Source organism: Linepithema humile, chromosome 1, assembly GCF_040581485.1.
Source record: "Linepithema humile isolate Giens D197 chromosome 1, Lhum_UNIL_v1.0, whole genome shotgun sequence".
Classification (NCBI taxonomy): domain Eukaryota; kingdom Metazoa; phylum Arthropoda; class Insecta; order Hymenoptera; family Formicidae; genus Linepithema; species Linepithema humile.
The window spans coordinates 31,765,522-31,783,138 of NC_090128.1; the positions used below are offsets into that span (position 1 = coordinate 31,765,522).

General features: G+C 43.7%; 2 protein-coding genes and 1 long non-coding RNA gene across 5 annotated transcripts in view; 2 read left to right on the top strand and 1 right to left on the bottom strand.

The window, feature by feature from the left end:
• The window catches only part of Shrm (Shroom), a 152,360-nt gene that overhangs the window by 23,500 nt on the left and 111,243 nt on the right, over nucleotides 1-17,617 (top strand). For both annotated transcript variants that reach the window (XM_012375123.2, XM_012375114.2), the window contains exon 2: nucleotides 5-490. In XM_012375123.2, the coding sequence (XP_012230546.1) occupies nucleotides 5-490 (486 nt within the window). The remainder of the gene's footprint in view (nucleotides 1-4; nucleotides 491-17,617) is intronic.
• On the bottom strand, nucleotides 6,975-8,565 carry LOC105676943 (uncharacterized). 2 transcript variants are annotated; one of them, XR_001101473.2, is made up of 4 exons: nucleotides 8,322-8,565; nucleotides 8,130-8,246; nucleotides 7,988-8,019; nucleotides 6,975-7,496 (listed from the first exon to the last, which is right to left on the bottom strand). It is a non-coding gene; the product is annotated as an uncharacterized lncRNA (long non-coding RNA). The 2 variants fall into 2 exon arrangements; XR_001101472.2 differs by lacking the exon at nucleotides 7,988-8,019.
• Nucleotides 8,586-12,133, top strand: LOC105676925 (cilia- and flagella-associated protein 184-like). Its single transcript, XM_012375161.2, has 7 exons — nucleotides 8,586-8,717; nucleotides 8,791-9,126; nucleotides 9,447-9,563; nucleotides 9,836-10,132; nucleotides 10,249-10,457; nucleotides 10,803-11,012; nucleotides 11,077-12,133. Exons 1-7 carry the CDS (start codon nucleotides 8,670-8,672, stop codon nucleotides 11,249-11,251), a joined length of 1,392 nt encoding a protein of 463 aa, XP_012230584.2. The 5' UTR covers nucleotides 8,586-8,669; the 3' UTR covers nucleotides 11,252-12,133.

Below are 17,617 nucleotides of genomic sequence, written 5' to 3' on the forward strand. Positions count from 1 at the left end.
GCAGAAACAAGACTGGCAACTCCTACGGTGCTCAAGACAACCATACTGGAGGCGGCGGAGGTGGTATAGGAAAGTGGTTGCGCGAACATCTCGGTGGCGGTTCCAAAGGAAGTCACGATATCACTTCCACATTTTTCTCGAAGGGAAACATAAATACCGGCGATAATAGCGGAAACAATAAATCCTTAGGTAAAACGATTTACACGTCGCAAAATCTCTACTGCAGTCTGCCGAGAGAGCACGGTCGCTATATGCACAATGCTGCCCGAAAAATCAATCACGGCAGTTTCGCGAAGCTTCAAGGTTACGATCGGCCGCGATCAAACAGCATGAACCACCACGAGAAGTCCATGTCGAGCGACCTCGGGACCTTGACGCGAGGCGGACCGATCTACGGCAGCGAGGGTAGAAGCTTGAAGAAACGAAATCGCGATCGTCGTCGGCATTCGCTTCACGAGACACAGGATCAAGGACGCCATCGTCGAAAAAGGTAAGTGTAATCTTGCGGAATGTAATATGTCTAGTTAACAAATATAAATTTAGAAATGTAAATAATTATGCTTTAGTCATCAAATGCTTAAATAAGCTAAAACTAGAATAATAACTTCTTAGTACGAAAAATATCTTTCTTCGCGTTATGAAGAATTTAATATGTAAACTTATAAACTATACTAAATACATTAATTAACTAAGCAATTACAAATTTCACGATATCTATATTTTTACAATAACGCTTTATATTTAAAACTGGATTGAGAAAAGAATTACGGGCGACTTGAAATTTCCATGATTTTTATTCGTTGTTTTATTATTTATTTAACAACGTATACAGGGTGTCTGGCAATAATCGCCCCACCGGTCATATACAGGTAGAGGAGGTCAAATCGAGTAGAAAAGTCCTTTACCATTTTTTAATTTTCATAATAAGTACTGAGTAATTAACGAAAAAAGATCGGCGAATCCGCGCGAGTAAAGCGCGCGCAGCGAGAAGGACATCCCACTGCTATGCGATCACTAGGCGCGCGATGAAGCGTTGGGAGGAGCGCTCTACAAATGACAATGGCAACATACGAGCGGCGCGTAACGCTAGATCCTTGTGTTCTAGTGATCGCGTAGCAGTGGGACGTCCTTCTCACCGCGCGCGCTTTACTCGCGCGGATTCGCCGATCTTTTTTCGTTAATTACTCAGTACTTATTATGAAAATTAAAAAATGGTAAAGGACTTTTCTACTCGATTTGACCTCCTCTACCTGTATATGACCGGTGGGGCGATTATTGCCAGACACCCTGTATATCCTCTGTAAATTTTACTTGGACTCGCTTATTTCTTTTAATAATTTTTTCCACGCTTATATTTATTTTCCTTTATTTAAATAGCAAATTATTCATCGTATATAACTTGACGCAAGTAACGTCAAGATAATTCTCTCAGTCAATATTTTTATCAGTGTTAACGGAACGCAGAATTACCATTTGATGCCTGCGGCACCAAAATTCCTCTGCCCAACTCTGGTTATCTGCCAGCCGCGAGCATACTGGCAAAGAGAACAACGAATCTTCGGTATACCTTTTTTTCTAAGGTGCCACCTTAATAGGGGTTTCAACACGCCGGGAACTCGCGCTGCTTTTTGAAGTGTAGTTGGGTGACGAACCGTTTTTGTTCGCCTGCGCTTCAGTCGTCGAGAGGGGTTCGTAGAAAGCTGATGCAGGAAATATTCCCTTGCGTACGTAGGAAATGCACGTCCAGAGAAGAAGCAAACAACGGCGATGAAGTGCTGAACATACGGAACACTTACTTAACGCCTTCGACTGTAATGAGATGATGAAAACGGTCGAAGAGCTATTTATCGTTAAACTATTTATTCGTTAAAAGTAGATAGGTTAAAAGTAGACAGGATGTCAATGCACAATGTGAAACTATTTTTGAAAGTTTAAATGAGAATGTTGTTATCAGCTGATAAAAATTGCGTCAAGTTACATATGATAAATACATTTGCTAATTTTCTAATTTTTTTTGCTTATCACTCAATATTTACTGTGAGAAATCTTGTCGCACGGAATCTTTAAGTTGCGAATATTGATTTTGCACAAATATTTAAGTTCAAAAATGATTTTTAAACTCCCGTTATTTGCAATAATGTAGCAATATCGTTATATTACGTGACACACCTAGTGAAATTCGCCACGCATTAGTGTAAGCGCACTTACGGAGAATCACTAACGTAACTCGAAAGGTTAATCGCACTTGAATATGAAATATACGAGGAAACGGTACAGCATATCATAAGTCCTGTTCTATTCCATTTATGTCGACTACCCTTCTTAACTATATGTGTTAAATTATATCCCGCGAATTCGTTGGATACAGCTACGTGGAAACCATAGAAGGCCTCTTATCGTTGCTTGCGATAGAGAAAGAAAGAGAGAGTCACGTATCTGGATGAACGACTTCCGTAATAATAGAAAATCGGATCGCGCTATCTCTATTAGCGTCGGTTATTTGCCGCAAAACGTGTGGTGCATATACCGTGCATCTCTCTCTCTTTGTAATAAAGGAAAACGCCGAATCACGGAAGGCCGCGCCTTTGTTTCGCGATGCTGTTAACTCTTGATTCGCGTACGCTTGATTTATCGTAAAGTCACTCCGTAGGCGAATACCGGCACTCGTGAGCAACGATGGCGCTTCATGCCGATTCATCCGACGAAATTATAAAATACGCGATACGCGTACGCGCATTCGCGTCTTTCGATTTTGCCTTTTTGCTTTCGAGACCGCGCAAACGTCGACAGTGTTACAGTGTGCTGCGACAGCGTGGGACGCGCGACTTTGGTGTTGCGCAATTTTCACCGCAGAAATTCCTCACTCTTTCGTATTTTTTTCCTTCGCGAACACGCGCTTCGATGCATTTTTCTTCGATAACTTATTCGCGCTTGGACATGATTTAGCGTCGCGACGTATGATCTACACGCATATACGGCTATACGCGCACGACGCAACGTAGGTATATTCATAAATATGTCCTTATTGTGAGGCTCGGGAAGAACGCACACGGGAAATCCATAAATGCAGAACCGGCGATCAGTTGGAAAGCGGAAAGAGGATCGTATGTTGTTCCACCCGTTTGTTTATTCGTTTTCTTCAATCGGATCGCGTTTTTCATTGAGCGCACACGCGCAACGACATCTTCCTCCGTACCGTTTGTCCCTGTCGCTTGTTCTCCGAATAATAAATTGTAAACCCGTCTGAAATGATTCAGTACATCGACACAGGACGCGCGCAAGGGCTACGAATTCTTGGCGGAAAATACTTGGCGTACGTATCGGTTCTTATCCGCTGACAGCACGTTGAAAATGGAATGGTGGTATCCCATTATCTAGGATGATTTATCACTGCAGCGCGTGACCCGCGAACACTCGGCTGTGCTCGTACCCGGGTGAGAGAGCCTCGACATACGCGGAGGATGCGCTAAATTAAAAAGAAGTAATGCCCTTGGCACTTCAGCACTTCGCGCGGCAATTTATTTCCCATCTTTCGCAAATAATCAAGTAAACTCGTGAAGTGAACAAATTATAACTTCCCGTACCCCGTATTTTATCAACGTCCAGACGTATAGGCACTTTTATTAGAATGATTGCACTTATCTCAATAAAACACTTGGTCGGTAATCTAATAAAATCGCGCTTCTTTAATATCGGTAATCGATTGTAAAAACATTTAATGGATTAAGTACACGTTATGCACAGATAAAATATTTCTTCCCTTATTTTCTTGCTTTCGTTCCTTCACTTTCCGACGTTCGATCTTGAGAATTCGTAGCGGAAGAAACCATTTCCTTCGGACAGGTACACACGATACTTACTCGGTTGTACGACAATTCTCGACTATGATGATTTAGAGCGTCAGTTCGTAACAGCCTCCGCGAATGCTCGGTCATACTCATGGCACGGACGTCGGGATCTTACGTCGGTTGTAAGTGTCTACGTCTGGTATGCGGCCGGCGTACGATATATGACTATCTCTTGTACGCAAGCTTCCCTCGCAGTATTCGGGTGGAAGCTAGGGATTTTCTCGCAAAATACCGACACGATCGAGAGTTCGTCAGGTCCCGAAGAAGAGTGAGAGTCGGGAGAAAGGGCAAGAGAAAAAGAGGAAGAGGGTGTAAGAAAGAGAGAGAGAGTGAGTAATCGGGGTTGTTGGTGCTTGAATTTACGACGTGGACCGCGATAACCTCGATAGGCCGACACGGGCATGCAGCCGCGCCGAAGTCGGTGAAGCGTCTATCGTGACTCCCACTTTTCGCGCCATGAATTTTACGCGTATCGAGATATCGCGATTGTTCCGAGGAACGTAATGAAGACTTGAACAAAGCGAGGCAGCAATTTCAGAAGGCTGCTATTAAATTTATAAGAAAAGCAATTTCCACCCCGCAGCACGCAGGGATATGATTCGATAAATAGCCCATTTAAAATTCTATTAAATGTCGTATCGTTATTCCATTTTTCTATCAATCTAAATATTTTAATAATATAATTACACAATTGAGAAACATTTGTTTTAATTTTACTGCTTCGTTTATCTCAATGTTTGATATTTCCGTGTCGAAGTATTATATTTGCTGAGAAAAATAAAAATTTTGTCTTATCTTTCGTCGTACATAAATTACATCTAAATAACATTGCAATCTTATTTTATTTGAAAAATGCGGCCGGAGCCGTCTGCAATTGCCGGAACACAGATGTTAGTCAATATATTATACGCACGTTCGGATTGCGGATATTAAAATACGAGTATAAGATATTGAGCTCAACGGTACGGTGGAATTCATGCGAGATAGCCGGACTCAAGTGCTAATGTATTCGTCAGGCGGCTTACCGATACGCCCATGTTGGGCGACTTGCTCACGATGGTGCCCGCCTTTTTTTTCTGTCATGAGGACCGAACGATCGTTCGGGACCCACTTGTCCTGTCCTGTTCCCCTCGCGTCACCACCAACTTATGGCCCTTCTTCTCCGCCCTTCCTTTCACCGCGCCCTTAAACCCCCTCCTTCGTCGCTCGCTTTACTGCGGGGCCCTGCAAGCTAAATATAGCTAAGTCCGAGATATAAATAGAATATAACCCTGCGGGTCCCAAGATGGCCGGGGTCAGACCTCGCATCGCCTGCTTCTTTTTCTTCTTTCTCCTTCTCCTTCGCTTCTTTCTTGGCTCCTGATCCTTTTTCTTTTTCTTCCCGCTCTACCTCGGCTCTCTGGTCACCGCGATTTACCTGTCGCTTGCTTCAACATACGATTACTCCAAAGGCTTTAACACCTCTCCTGGTATCCTTCAGTTGATTCCCGCGGTCGACCTTACGCGAGAGAGGTCGACTCCCCCGATAAGAGTTCACCGACTCGACTCTTTCGCGTTCGTGCCTTCACGAAACTATTTAATGTTCGGAACGTGTTCTAGCTGGTCTTCGTGTATTTTAAGCGGTCGTGTAGGTTATTATTTGCGGAGAATCCCAATTGTACAGCCGAGCTTTTTTTCACGGTTCTTCGCAAATAATTAAACGCAGAATAATTATAGCATTGAGAGGCCGCGTTCCCGTAGCGTAGCTCACAAACGTTTACATATATTTATCGATATCGCGCAGACTACCGACATCGGGCCGATGCTCGTCGCACGCGTTGACACTCGGTTAGAAAGTTACACGGACACGGATGGATTGAAAGACTGTTCACCGAAGCGTCCCTAATCAGTCCAGCTCATAGTCGTGCTTTTTGCGCGAGATTAAATGCCGGCACTAACGACCCAGTACTTTATACGGGGATGCGGTCGATGGTGCCCGCGGAATATCCTGCGTTTATCATTCTGTACGAGAAGCGGAGGTCGTAAGATCGAAGGAGCAAAAGAAGAAGAAGGGGGAGAGGGAGCGGGTGAGTTGGAGAGAGAAGGAGAGGAAGAAAATGAGGAAGACGGCCCGAGGCTCGACCGACTCTGACCAGGGCCGTATCGGCGGGATTAATGGCAGTGACATCCCGCTCGTGGCCAGATGAGATTCTCCATCTCGCCCGCAAACGCGAGCGAGAGAGACGCGATACCGATGAGCGACGTGAGCGAGAGAGACGGCGGGCGAAAGAGCGAGAAGGAGGCATGTGGTAAGGGGGAGGGCGGGAGGGGAGGAAGGTCCAGAAAAAGAAGTCAACGATGAGGCGGAGGAGGCGGAGGGCCGCCGATGTGAGTCGAGTGCATTGACCTTAGGATTCGATGCGCGTCCTTGAGGGTACCAAGATGGCGGGTTTATGCAACCGGTCACAATGGTATCTGCAGTGCTGCCGCGCTCCTCGTCGCGTTCTATTTGACGCACGACGATTCGACGCGCTTGCATTCTCGAGGGATTCTCTCCCTCTCGCACGTACGACCATCACGGACACGAGCCTGAGACGCGCCGTTAAAGCCAGTCAGTCCAGTTTCCATCGCTGCAGCCTGCGCGGACGAGTCGGGGAATACGCGGCGATTCGAAAGGAAATCAAATCCGAGGAAAGGCCAACGAACGGCCCGGACACGCCCGGCATATACATAACACTGTGTAAAGACAAATGAAAAACATACCCGCGAACTTTTCTGAGTGTCGTATTCCTCGAACGTTCGCGCGAACGACGTGTCCCCGCGGCTCTTCCGCGTGACACGTTTGTCTTCGGCTTGTCACTCGTCGTGCCGCACAAACCGCTTTCTTACACTATTTCGATTCCTTATTTGGACGCAACCGTGATGAACGAATGTCTCTCTGGAAACGCCGTAATCATGCCGATGCGCTTTAGCATTATCTTTCCACGAAATGAATCGTCCGTTTCCTTCATTTCCTCTGAATTGGGAAAGGATTCTGATATACGACACGTTATTTTTATGAAAATTTCTTTTCAATTTAGAGAAAAACGGAACATGATTTTTTTTCGCAAAAATATAACATGTAAATGATTCACTCTCTAACAAACATTTTGTTTCTAAAATTTATTAATTAATAATTTATCAATTAATAATTAATTTTCATTATTTTGCCGAGTACAGTCTTTATTTTCTGCATCCGTAGGACTTGCGTTAAAAAAATATGTGAATGTGATACTGACAATCAGGGCGTAAGAAGCAAACACCTTTACAACGCATATATGTGGCACATTTGCGTGCACTGTCATACGAACAGTGGTGCATATATGTGAACATACGTGTCGCAATTCAAAGCCCCTCACATACGTCTCTGCATATGTAAATGCGCACCCGAAGCAAGTAGGGATCCTTGATCCTACAGGAATGCAGTGCCAGCAGCTGCCCACGCTGCCTCAAGTACCTCTCGTCGTCTCTTTTTCTCCGTCTCTCACATTGTTCCTACTTCTTTCTTTGTTTTCATCTCAGTAGAACCATGTAAAAAGTGCAAGCCACTGCGCCGACAGTCCGCACATCTTCGTCATTCCGTAGCGTTGGCTTCATTGGTACATATTGTGTCCCCCTACTACGTGGTGTCTAAAAATAAATGCGACACGTTATTGAACAGGAAATAGTAATCCTTCTGCTTTGCAAAGTCGATGACGGACGATAGGAATAAAATATTTAGAAATTAATATTTAGAAATATATCAGCGATAAATATGTGAAATATTAAACAAAATACGGATATATTACACTGTATATGTACACAGAGAAAGTTTTATATGAAAAATTACTGCGTACGGCAGTGGCCGCGCTACCATGAAGGAATTATAAAAATTTTTACTATGTTTTTCACATAATGGCCATAGCATTTAAACTTGTAATTTCTCTTACGATTCGCGGTTACTGCCGTATCACAGTAATTTTTGATATAAAATTTCCTCCGTGCATATCACATGTTTTTGCATATATTGTTATGTGCAAAAATTTATTTAATATGCATCAAGAAACATTTGATTTGTAATTGAATTTTATTAATATTAATTTAAACTCAGATTTATATCCAAAAACAATTTAAATGCTTACGCTTAAGAAGACACATTCATACTCCGCGCCGACTAAAAAGAAAAATCGAATTTCACTTCCTACTGTCAAACGAAAAGAAATGTGATAGCGAAACGCCACGCTGTGTCGTTCCCAGTCTATTCTTGACGAATTATGTACATACCGTGTCGTTGTTAATTCCTCTCACTTTAACGTCCGGCAAACGAAAGATACTCGGGTTTCAAACTCACTATGTTACTGCTGTCATGTGGCTCTCGCGTGATCAAACGAGGCACGTCCCCTATAAATAAACTTTTCATACATCAGCGAGGAGAGTGGCCAGCGCAGAATAAAGCACACGGAGATGAAATCATACCTTGCGCGCCGCAGGATGCACCGTGCATCCGCACCGACGGTGTCCGGTAGCTCGCAGCAGTTTAATCGACGTCCTGCGAGGAACTTTTCCTCCAAGCGCCTGCGTGAGCGCAGTTAAACCAACGCGGCAGCGGCGCATATACGAGAGAAAAGATCATCTTCGATCTTCAAGGTCGACCGCATGCGGCTCGAGGCCTTCTCGCGAAGACGTCGATCCAGCCGCGGTGAATTCGTTCGACTGTTTTCATCGTCTGGCAGCTGTTATCCAGCTCCGTTTCTCTGCAGCATTCACTGCTCCGCGTCCCGGGGCGCGACTGCTTACATTTATCGATTTAAACCAAGTCTCGATATGATGGAGCAAATGACGGAGAACGATGTAGACGGAATTGCCGACGAGGTATACCGCCCGCGGTAACTGGACATCGTGAAGAATTCGATAACGTGCCGTTTTTTTGTTTTTTTTTCACTAGGATAACGGAAAAAGGTTATATCCGAATACCGAGATAAGCAGTGATCACGAAACTTTTGCCCCGAAGGATGAGCAATTTCAAGAAGCGGAGGAAAGAGACGAGCCGGAAGAAGAAAGGGGCATTTACAGAATGGATGAGTTTTTTATCGGGGAAGAGAAACTGGAGGAACGTGAGTACGAAGAGGAAAGATATGAAGAACAGAGCCTCGGAGACGAGGAAGTGGAAGACGAGAGGGCTGTACCGGCCGCTGCGACAATCTCCGCGGCAGAAAAGCCCGAAGAGGAAGTGCAAGATGCGGCGGAGGCCGATCACGTGCTCGCTGAGATACCAGTCGAGGTTCGCATAAACTTGTCATTCTGCGTCATTCTACCCGTGGAATTACTGCACCTCACGACCTTCGTAATATTCTAAGGACTTAAGCCTCCCTTCTCATTACGTGCCTCCGCGCAAACGTGTTTCCGCATTATATACGTGTTTTCCATCGTTATTGTGATCGATTGAAATGATAATAATAAAAGGCTTGCCAAGCATCTCAACGTGTTTTTATAAAGATACAGTGAGATGGTATGTATTATATATAATTGTAATACGATACTCTTAAAAAAATAATAGATTAAAGACGTTAGCATTGAGATTTAATGTAATTGCCAGTGCAGATATTTGCCAGTCGCGAGGCAATGATCACAAAGTTGAAAGAACTTTTAGCCGAGCAAGCAGAATTACGAAGGAAAAACAAGTTTCTCGAGGTGTGGATTATCAGACACATGAAAAAAGTTAAGTACTTGAGTACTTAGATAACTGACGTTTATCAAACTTCTGCAACTCATTAAGCGAATCTATATAGGGATAGTATATTTTACGTATACATTATTTGATTCCGTTTCGTACTAAAAATAGTGTAAATTTTATTTTTTGCTCATTACTGCTTTGATATTTCATGTTCCTAACAAATTGATAATGAACACATGGAGAAATATTAGCGATATAGAGACACCTGCTGTTTTCAATAAAAGCCACTCTTGCGCCAACACATTTGTACATGCAGATACAAGAGAAAGTGACACCTATGGACATGATGAAAGATTTCGAGCAAATGGAGCTGATTTACAAGCAAACATTGTACACGTATAAGCAATATCTCGATGACATAATGGAGCGAAGAGCGCGGACAATGGCGGATCTGCAGAGTTACGAAGACAAAGCGGGAAGGACGCGCGACGAGAATGCGCGAGTGTTGGACGAACTGCTGGATCGCGAGAGAGAAATGGCGACAGGTCTCATTTACGCGAAGACCGGGCAAAAGATCATGCAGGAGGCTGTCAACGAGATAACCCGTCGGCAGGTGTAACTTAATGACCGTGAATCATCGCTTGTCTATTACAGCGATTATGTGATATACCAATTAAAGCCGTTCGCGCAGAGTACGCAAAGCTCACGTCGGCATTTCTTCATTGCCAGGTGTCACGGCGCGAGATTCTCACTCGCAATCGCTACGAGTGCATTCTTTTGCAGCATCGCTTCGAAGATCTGAAAGCACAGCTGCAAAATCTGGAAACACTGGGCAAAGGGATGACCACCGTAGATTACGAGGTTTTACGCGTGGCTTACGTGAATTACAGAGACAAGCTGGACGAACGTGACAGGGAACTGGAAAAATTGCGCTACAAGTACGTTGAAACACACGCGGCATTGGAAGCTGCCGCGCGATAAAGTATATTAATACAATTAGTTGTCCCGAAGTTATGTATGTCCGTTTTCTCAAATGGCCTCTGAGTTATTTCAAAATCATCGATAAAGATCGATGTTTGGTGTTTTAACTTGTGCGCCGGGGATATTTTATGGATTGCATTACTGGTTCATGTAGAGCTATCTTGAGAGATATCTACAGTGTCGCAGCTTTAGCATGAAAGATCTTTGACTCAAGGCAACGAATGAATTACTACCGATGTATCTGTCTAACCATCTATCTGAACGAGGGCTTTATTAACCACTCGTTCGCAAATCGAAATTAGAATCGCTGAAGTGGTTAACGGAGTCGCTCACTACAAGGAGAAGGAGACATGCCTCGCGGAGGATATCGAGTTTGAAGAACACGCATTGAACGAGTATCGCGAGCGGACAGCCAGAGTTCGAGAGAACGTCAACAAGCTCCATTTAATTCTGAGAGATTTACGACGAGTCCAGGACGAGAAGAGGCTCGAAGGCGGGCTGCTGATGGCTCAGTAAGATCTGTTAGTTTCGTGCGTAGCAATTTCGGTCAATGTCATTCTCGGTTCATCGACCCAGGCCGGTGCTGCGCGAGATGGAGAGGACGAAGAAGTTGCTGGACGCGTCGAGGGACGACATTGAGATAATCAAGCGCGAGATTCAGCGCTACGGCCCTGAGAACGAGAGAAAGAAGAGAAGCGGCGAGGCATCGGCAATGTCGACGATGACGCAGTACAAACCAGGTCGTTCCTAAATAAATGGTGGAAATTCTGTAACGTCTCTTTCACGAGGATATATTTACTGCGGCCTTTGCGAAAATAATATAGCCTACGGACAGTGCAAATAAGTGCTATGCTTTTTTTCTTATCTCCGAGCCGTCCGTTCATACTTCTTACGAAACAAGATTTATAATCAACCGAGAGCAGTGCAGCTGGTCCGATAATTAGCGAATCTCGTGGATTAATCGCCGGGTGATTGATTTCACACGCGGGCGTTATATGAGAAACAAACTACGCTGGTGTAAATCACAAACACGCCTACGCACGTTGCAGCCGAAGCAACTCGGCTTTGCGCGCGAGTGCGATAAGTCGTTCGCATTATCGCCTTCCGTGTGACAGCTTAATATCATACCGGAGAATATGGCGATGGTATGAGCCATACGCGGTCAAACAATCGCAAATTTCTCGCGTTGTTCGAGTGCAAATCACTGTTCACAACGTATCACAATTACGTTATCGCGATTTAAAACGACTCGCCATTCCGCAATCGTGATTTCGCATAATTCATGAACCCCCTGTAATTGTAACGTCGCGGGATACCCAGCGGTATACTAATTAAAAGGATAGGTTTATTCGCAGAAATTAAGAACCGGCAAGAATATAATTAAATAAAGTTTTCTGCGTGCGACGCTCGCATGTAACTGTCGCGCTCAATCGAATGATTTATATTCGACCGAGGATGCATCGTGTTTCGTACGGTCGAACCTTTCGAAGCCAAATTAATTCGTCCGATCGTGTCAATCCGCCTACGGGTGTTTTTATATTGATCCGTTCGTGATCGCACGATCGATGCGTAACGAACGATTTATCCATATGCCTCGGATATACATTTTCTCGCCGCTGACATACAAGCGTGTTGGTTGGAAATGTATTAATTATGGACTCGCGCAGAAAAAAAAAAATAAATAAATCTGCATGCAGATTTTCACTGCGTATATCTCGCGTCACACGCGTGACGTTAGTACGCTCTTAACTCGATTACTGCATTAGAGCGAACGCATGCATGTAAACTCCGGCGTACTCTTAACTTTCCATGCATATGGAATGAATCCGGGCAAGGCGGAATAAATTGACCACGCGTGAGAACATTAATTCTCTCGACAAAACAGCTTCGCTGTTTTATTTCATCGTTAATTACACGCGAAAGTTCTATCTCGAATCTTCGCGGTGTTTCTCCATTATTCTAAACGTTAGAGAGAAAAAAAAAATACATTTGTTAATAACATATACGTATGTTATACAAATTGCTTATAGAATAATAGAATTTTCACTTCCGTGTTTTAAATGCGCGGTTGAAATAGATGCATTTCTCATATATAACGCTCTCATAGCTTTTTCCGCGTTGTAAAATCTTAGCGGTGCAAAAGAATCCATGCGACTTTCATTCAGTGTCGCGTGTAAATATCTTATAGGAATTGTGTGTGTTTACCGGTTCTTCTTTTCTATACACTATTTTCTAATATATACTACCTTATTCTATTTGATTCCTGTTCCGCGCATAAATGTCGCTCCGAACTATAAGCCTGAAATAACATTCTGCATCCGGTCCGCTCTTTGCTTGTGTATTTACAAGAATGAAGAACGAAACTGGCACTGTCGGAAATTTGACTATTGACAGAAGATTTCATTGTTTCGAATTCAAATAGATAACTTTTCTATTCTTTATATTATTCCTCGTGATTGTATTATTTCTTATTTTTGACTAGTTCCGCGCTGTTCTTTAAATTTTATGTTAAATTGCGCTTTTAAAACGCGGAAAGTTTGAAGACGGAACTTTTAATTTCGACACAAAAATCATTTCAATAGAAACTTTCATTATGTCATTGATTTAATAGCTCGGGTCTTTCAGAAGTCTTTCTTTTCAAACGTCGGCAACGAGACACGTCTCGCTTTTTACAGACTCGACATGTCCAGTGATTCCTAATGATTATTACATTAAGGCAATCTACTCATTTCTCTCGGATTCCCTTGACAATCTCGCGCCGTGACTCCGAGGCAGGTCTCTAACCACATGAACGAGCCGAGGTTTCGTAACTCTTATTACAGGCGCGGATGAGTTAGTGAAATAGCGTTAGATTAGCAAACGCGTTTCATTGTCAGCATGTGGGTAGTACCATTCATTCATCCACCCACCGAGGCGCGGCGTAATTTAAAAGATTCTAAAGGTTATCCGTACACACGTACATTCGCGTGCGGGCGTGTACGGTCCCAGGATCACGAGTAATCGTCAGAAAAGGATGCTCATTAATTTCACGTAGGCGTAGAATTGACTTCAGCGACAAGATTAAATCGAGCGAGGGTGTATCTTCCGCTGCCCGCGTGCGAAGGGCGCAGCAACGACCGAGCGAGGCTCCGTCACGTGATTTGGGGCCAATTAGGGCGGGCGTTGAAGCCATTAATCCCTTTTGGTAATTTGTCCGTACCCGGAATTGATTTAAGGCCGACGCGTGGATCGAAGGGAAGACGAATGGCTCTGTATAGACTGTAGAGAAGAGGTGACGTGTCAATTAAGCTACCCTACAATTCACCGGAAAATTATGTACGAAGACCGCGATACGTGGTACAATAAATCACGGCCGGTTTCTCAAATGGTTCTCGATTTGATGATTATTTATGCGCATCGATAAGACATCGTGGCGTTGCGCTCGGACGCAATCGAATGTGAGATCGCACGATGGCCGGTTTAATTCCGTTGTTTAAATTCCTTTCGCTCGACAAATAATTGCCCGACAGATTCCGTGATATTCCGCACGCTTGGTTTGTGTATTTCTGCCACCGCAATGTTTTTCCAAAAATAATACAGAACAGAACTAATATGGAATAACACGATTTTTCGAGTAAGATTAATGCGATTTTCCTTTTTAGCTGCTATTCTTTGTCATGTTCAACGGTCAGGTAGAGAAATCCGTATGTCAGGTAAAATTTTGTGCGAGGGTCTACCTGTCGCCGGAAAATTATCCTTTGTCCATAGAGAGAGATCTAAGAATTTCATTTCTTTCGCGTTGCCATGGGAAAAATTCCGCAATTTTCTACAGGTCAAGATTCAAAGCCACAAAATGTTCCTATGGAAGTATAAATTTCTGTGAAAGGAATTTTGTTTTTTTTTCGATTTAACTTACACCTGCAGAGACCTGCACGCGTCTCGCAAACGTCGTAAATTTTTCTTGTTCTTTTCCCATTTTGTTTGCTTTATCAGAACGTGTTGGAGTTCAACACCTTCGGTAATAAACAACGACACCCTGATCGATATCGCGTAAACCGAGTGGCTGGTCCAAGGCAAAACCATGCAAAACAAAGAGAAATCTCCCGGCAAATTATGCAGATCGTGTGCATTTGCATTCGCTTTGCATACACCCCGGTTGTTGCACGGCCCAACTGCGGTATAGACTTTCATCTGTTTACCATAAAAAAATTTGAGGTATCTAATCCCGATGAATTCTGTGGTTTGTCTCTCACGCGTCCTCGCCCTTTCCCAATCGTTTCCGAAGTCGATTTGTCGTCCGGTCTCACGCTTTAACCGGTCCAAATTGGATCCAGTTGATGTACTTTTTCACATTAATGCGCTGCATTTGCGTCGAGCATACAATTCGAAACTCGCTGGCGAATGATCGGCGTGACATTCTTAATTCTGATCGTGCGCAAAGATCGAAGAAAAGCGCGAACTGCAAGGAGAAAGCAACGGTTAGTCGTAAATTTCTTGATTAATTTAACGTCTTTGTCGAACAGTATAACGAAGATTGTTAACAATTGTAATAAATTCTAATCTAAATAGCAGTCATTCTAAATAACAGTCGCGTCGCACGGGTTGCGATTTGTTTCGTAGAATCCATAAGGATAGACAGACGATTCTCATTGTCGGTCCGTCTTCTCTATCACGAGCGAATTTTGCAAAAAATGGAGCGTAACGCGGCAATTACGCGAACGCGGAACCCTTCCGTAAAAGGGAAAACGCACGTTAAGGAATCATGTTCATTCTCAAGGTCGACCGGTATTCTACCGGCCCCTGCCGCGGTCTGCATAACGCGTTTCTATTACGCGGTCAATTGCAGCGATTGTTGCGTGTCTCTCGCAATCAGTGGCTCTCGGTCTACACGTGCTCCATATCGCCCGCGTTTCTCCTCCTTCCCCTTTCACCGATGGACTTTTCAGAGTACTTACAGCACGTTTCTGTGTCGAGGATATAAAAAAAATTTCATAAAATATTCATTACTTTATAATCACAGGATAACTTGTTATTTTTTAAGCTTTCGCTTTCTCCTAATTATGTTACGGAAATCTGTTGGAATTGCTACTACTTAACCATAACAAAACGACCGTACTCTCTCGCTCATTCGGGCGGAACTAATTTCCCAAAAAATGCCGTTCATACCGGCATCTCACGAAGAAGGTCGGAACAATCTGCCCTTCCTTAAACCAGTTACTGCGACACAACGGTTTCTTTCGGGGCTGATTGCGCGCACGAAAATGGCGTAATCATCGTGATTAACGAGGAAACCATGTCGCCGTCCTCGTCGTTCTCTTCGTCGTCGAGCCTCTAATTGGAACACGTCGGTGTTCGGAGAGACTGCGGTCACCGCGTCCATATCGGAGCGCGCGAGGTAACATTTAGGTCGATATTCGATCGCTGACGCGAATGCGTGCGTGCGTGCGTATACGCAAATAAATATGCAGGTACGTCATACACGTTGTACGACGACTGGGCGGCGTAGCAGTTATCGGCAGACTCCCTTTTACGGCGCAACAATGGCGTTTCGACAACCGGTGTCCGATCGAAACCGTGCTCCGCGCGTTATTCCGAGCGATACGCGTGTTATCAAACATTCGGGAATGTTTTAATTGTTCCGATATAATTGAATCGACCTCTCCGGGTCAACAGCATCGAAGGACTCGACGTCCTTGGCCACAACCGGCAGATGGTCGGCAAGACGTTGGTCGGTGCAACCCGGCTCACACACCAATGCTGGTATGTGCATTCGTGCCCGTACGATCTAACTTACGAGGCAACATCTCGTTTCTTTCGAACTGGCCGCGAACAAGAGCAAGAAGATACCGGGCGCCTTGAGTGCCTCGGCGACCGAGAATTTCCTCGGGGATATTGTCGCGACTTCACGCGCCAGAACGTTCGCGCCGGAACGCCGCCGCGCCTGCTTCTTGCCCTTTTCTTTTTCGCCCTTTTCATTTTCGATATTATATTCACCCTGGGTGAGGTCGTGGCGCATTAACCCCGATACCTTATGCGTGCCGCGAGAATTATTCCCGATACGCGATTGTAAATAATTCCATTGTGATCACGCTCTCGTAGACGCGCGTGTTGCGCAAGTTACGCTGCGTACACGCTTATCCCGCACGGCGACGCATTTCAGTGTTACGCATAAATGTGAAATTATGTAAGTGCGCGTAAGCGTGTAATAAGTGTAAACCGATACGGTGTTTTCGTAGAACTTTACGAGACGATACTTGCGTGGGTGTGCGCGCGGAGTAAGAATAATTTTTGTGCAGAGGAGCGCGCGCGTGTCCAGCTGTGTGGCGGTAGATAAGCATCCATAAATTTCTACCGAAACGATAATCTGTTATGCGTTAAACGCTAACCAATGTTATAACGTTCCTTCGAGCCGCGTATCGATAAACTTAAAAAATTTAGGAGACCTTTGAGACACTTTCGAATAGTATGCGCAATTAAGTAAAAGTTTTACCGACAATCGCGACGTCTCGATGAATCTCATAAATGTTTCATGATTATCTTATCACTTTCCATAATTTCAAAAGCCCTCTTAGCCGCACGCGAATCAAAGTGAACTTTCAATTCTGATTTTTAAGACAGTTGTTCACTTCTATTTAACTTTGCGATTTCCTATTGAAAAAATAACATATGGTTGTTCGATTTGAATGTTACGAAATAATCCACGATTTAATAAGTCATTATTTAGAAGCCAGCGACATTGGGAATGTATTTCTAGTATCTACTCGTCATAAATCATTCATGACATCGCTATATTTTTTTTTTTTTTTACAAATTTTGATGTGATTGATGCTAATTTGTAATATCATGTAAAAGAATGTAATCTGACATTTACGCGGCATACCAAAGTTTATACATTTTTTATAAATCTTACAATTTTTTTTTACCTGCATACATGTGTATATAATTAATCTAAAAATTATTCTTTACATCAGATCGCATCGTAACGTTGCAAAGAGCATCGATTAGTAAATTTGTAAATTTGTTTTCGTTTATTCAATATTTTTTATATCTGAAAATTACGTTTAATCAAATTTTAACAGGAAGGGGCTCGCCCGATAAATTGCCCGTGAAAGAAAAAGCAGGTAACATCGCTAATTAA

Bases quoted from the DNA above. Each gene is read 5' to 3' on its own strand.
- LOC105676925 (XM_012375161.2), top strand. From the start codon at position 8,670: ATGATGGAGCAAATGACGGAGAACGATGTAGACGGAATTGCCGACGAG. The intron at 8,718-8,790 runs GTATACCGCCCG...TTTTTTCACTAG, and splicing joins TAGACGGAATTGCCGACGAG to GATAACGGAAAAAGGTTATA. The intron at 10,133-10,248 runs GTGTAACTTAAT...CTTCATTGCCAG, and splicing joins ACGAGATAACCCGTCGGCAG to GTGTCACGGCGCGAGATTCT.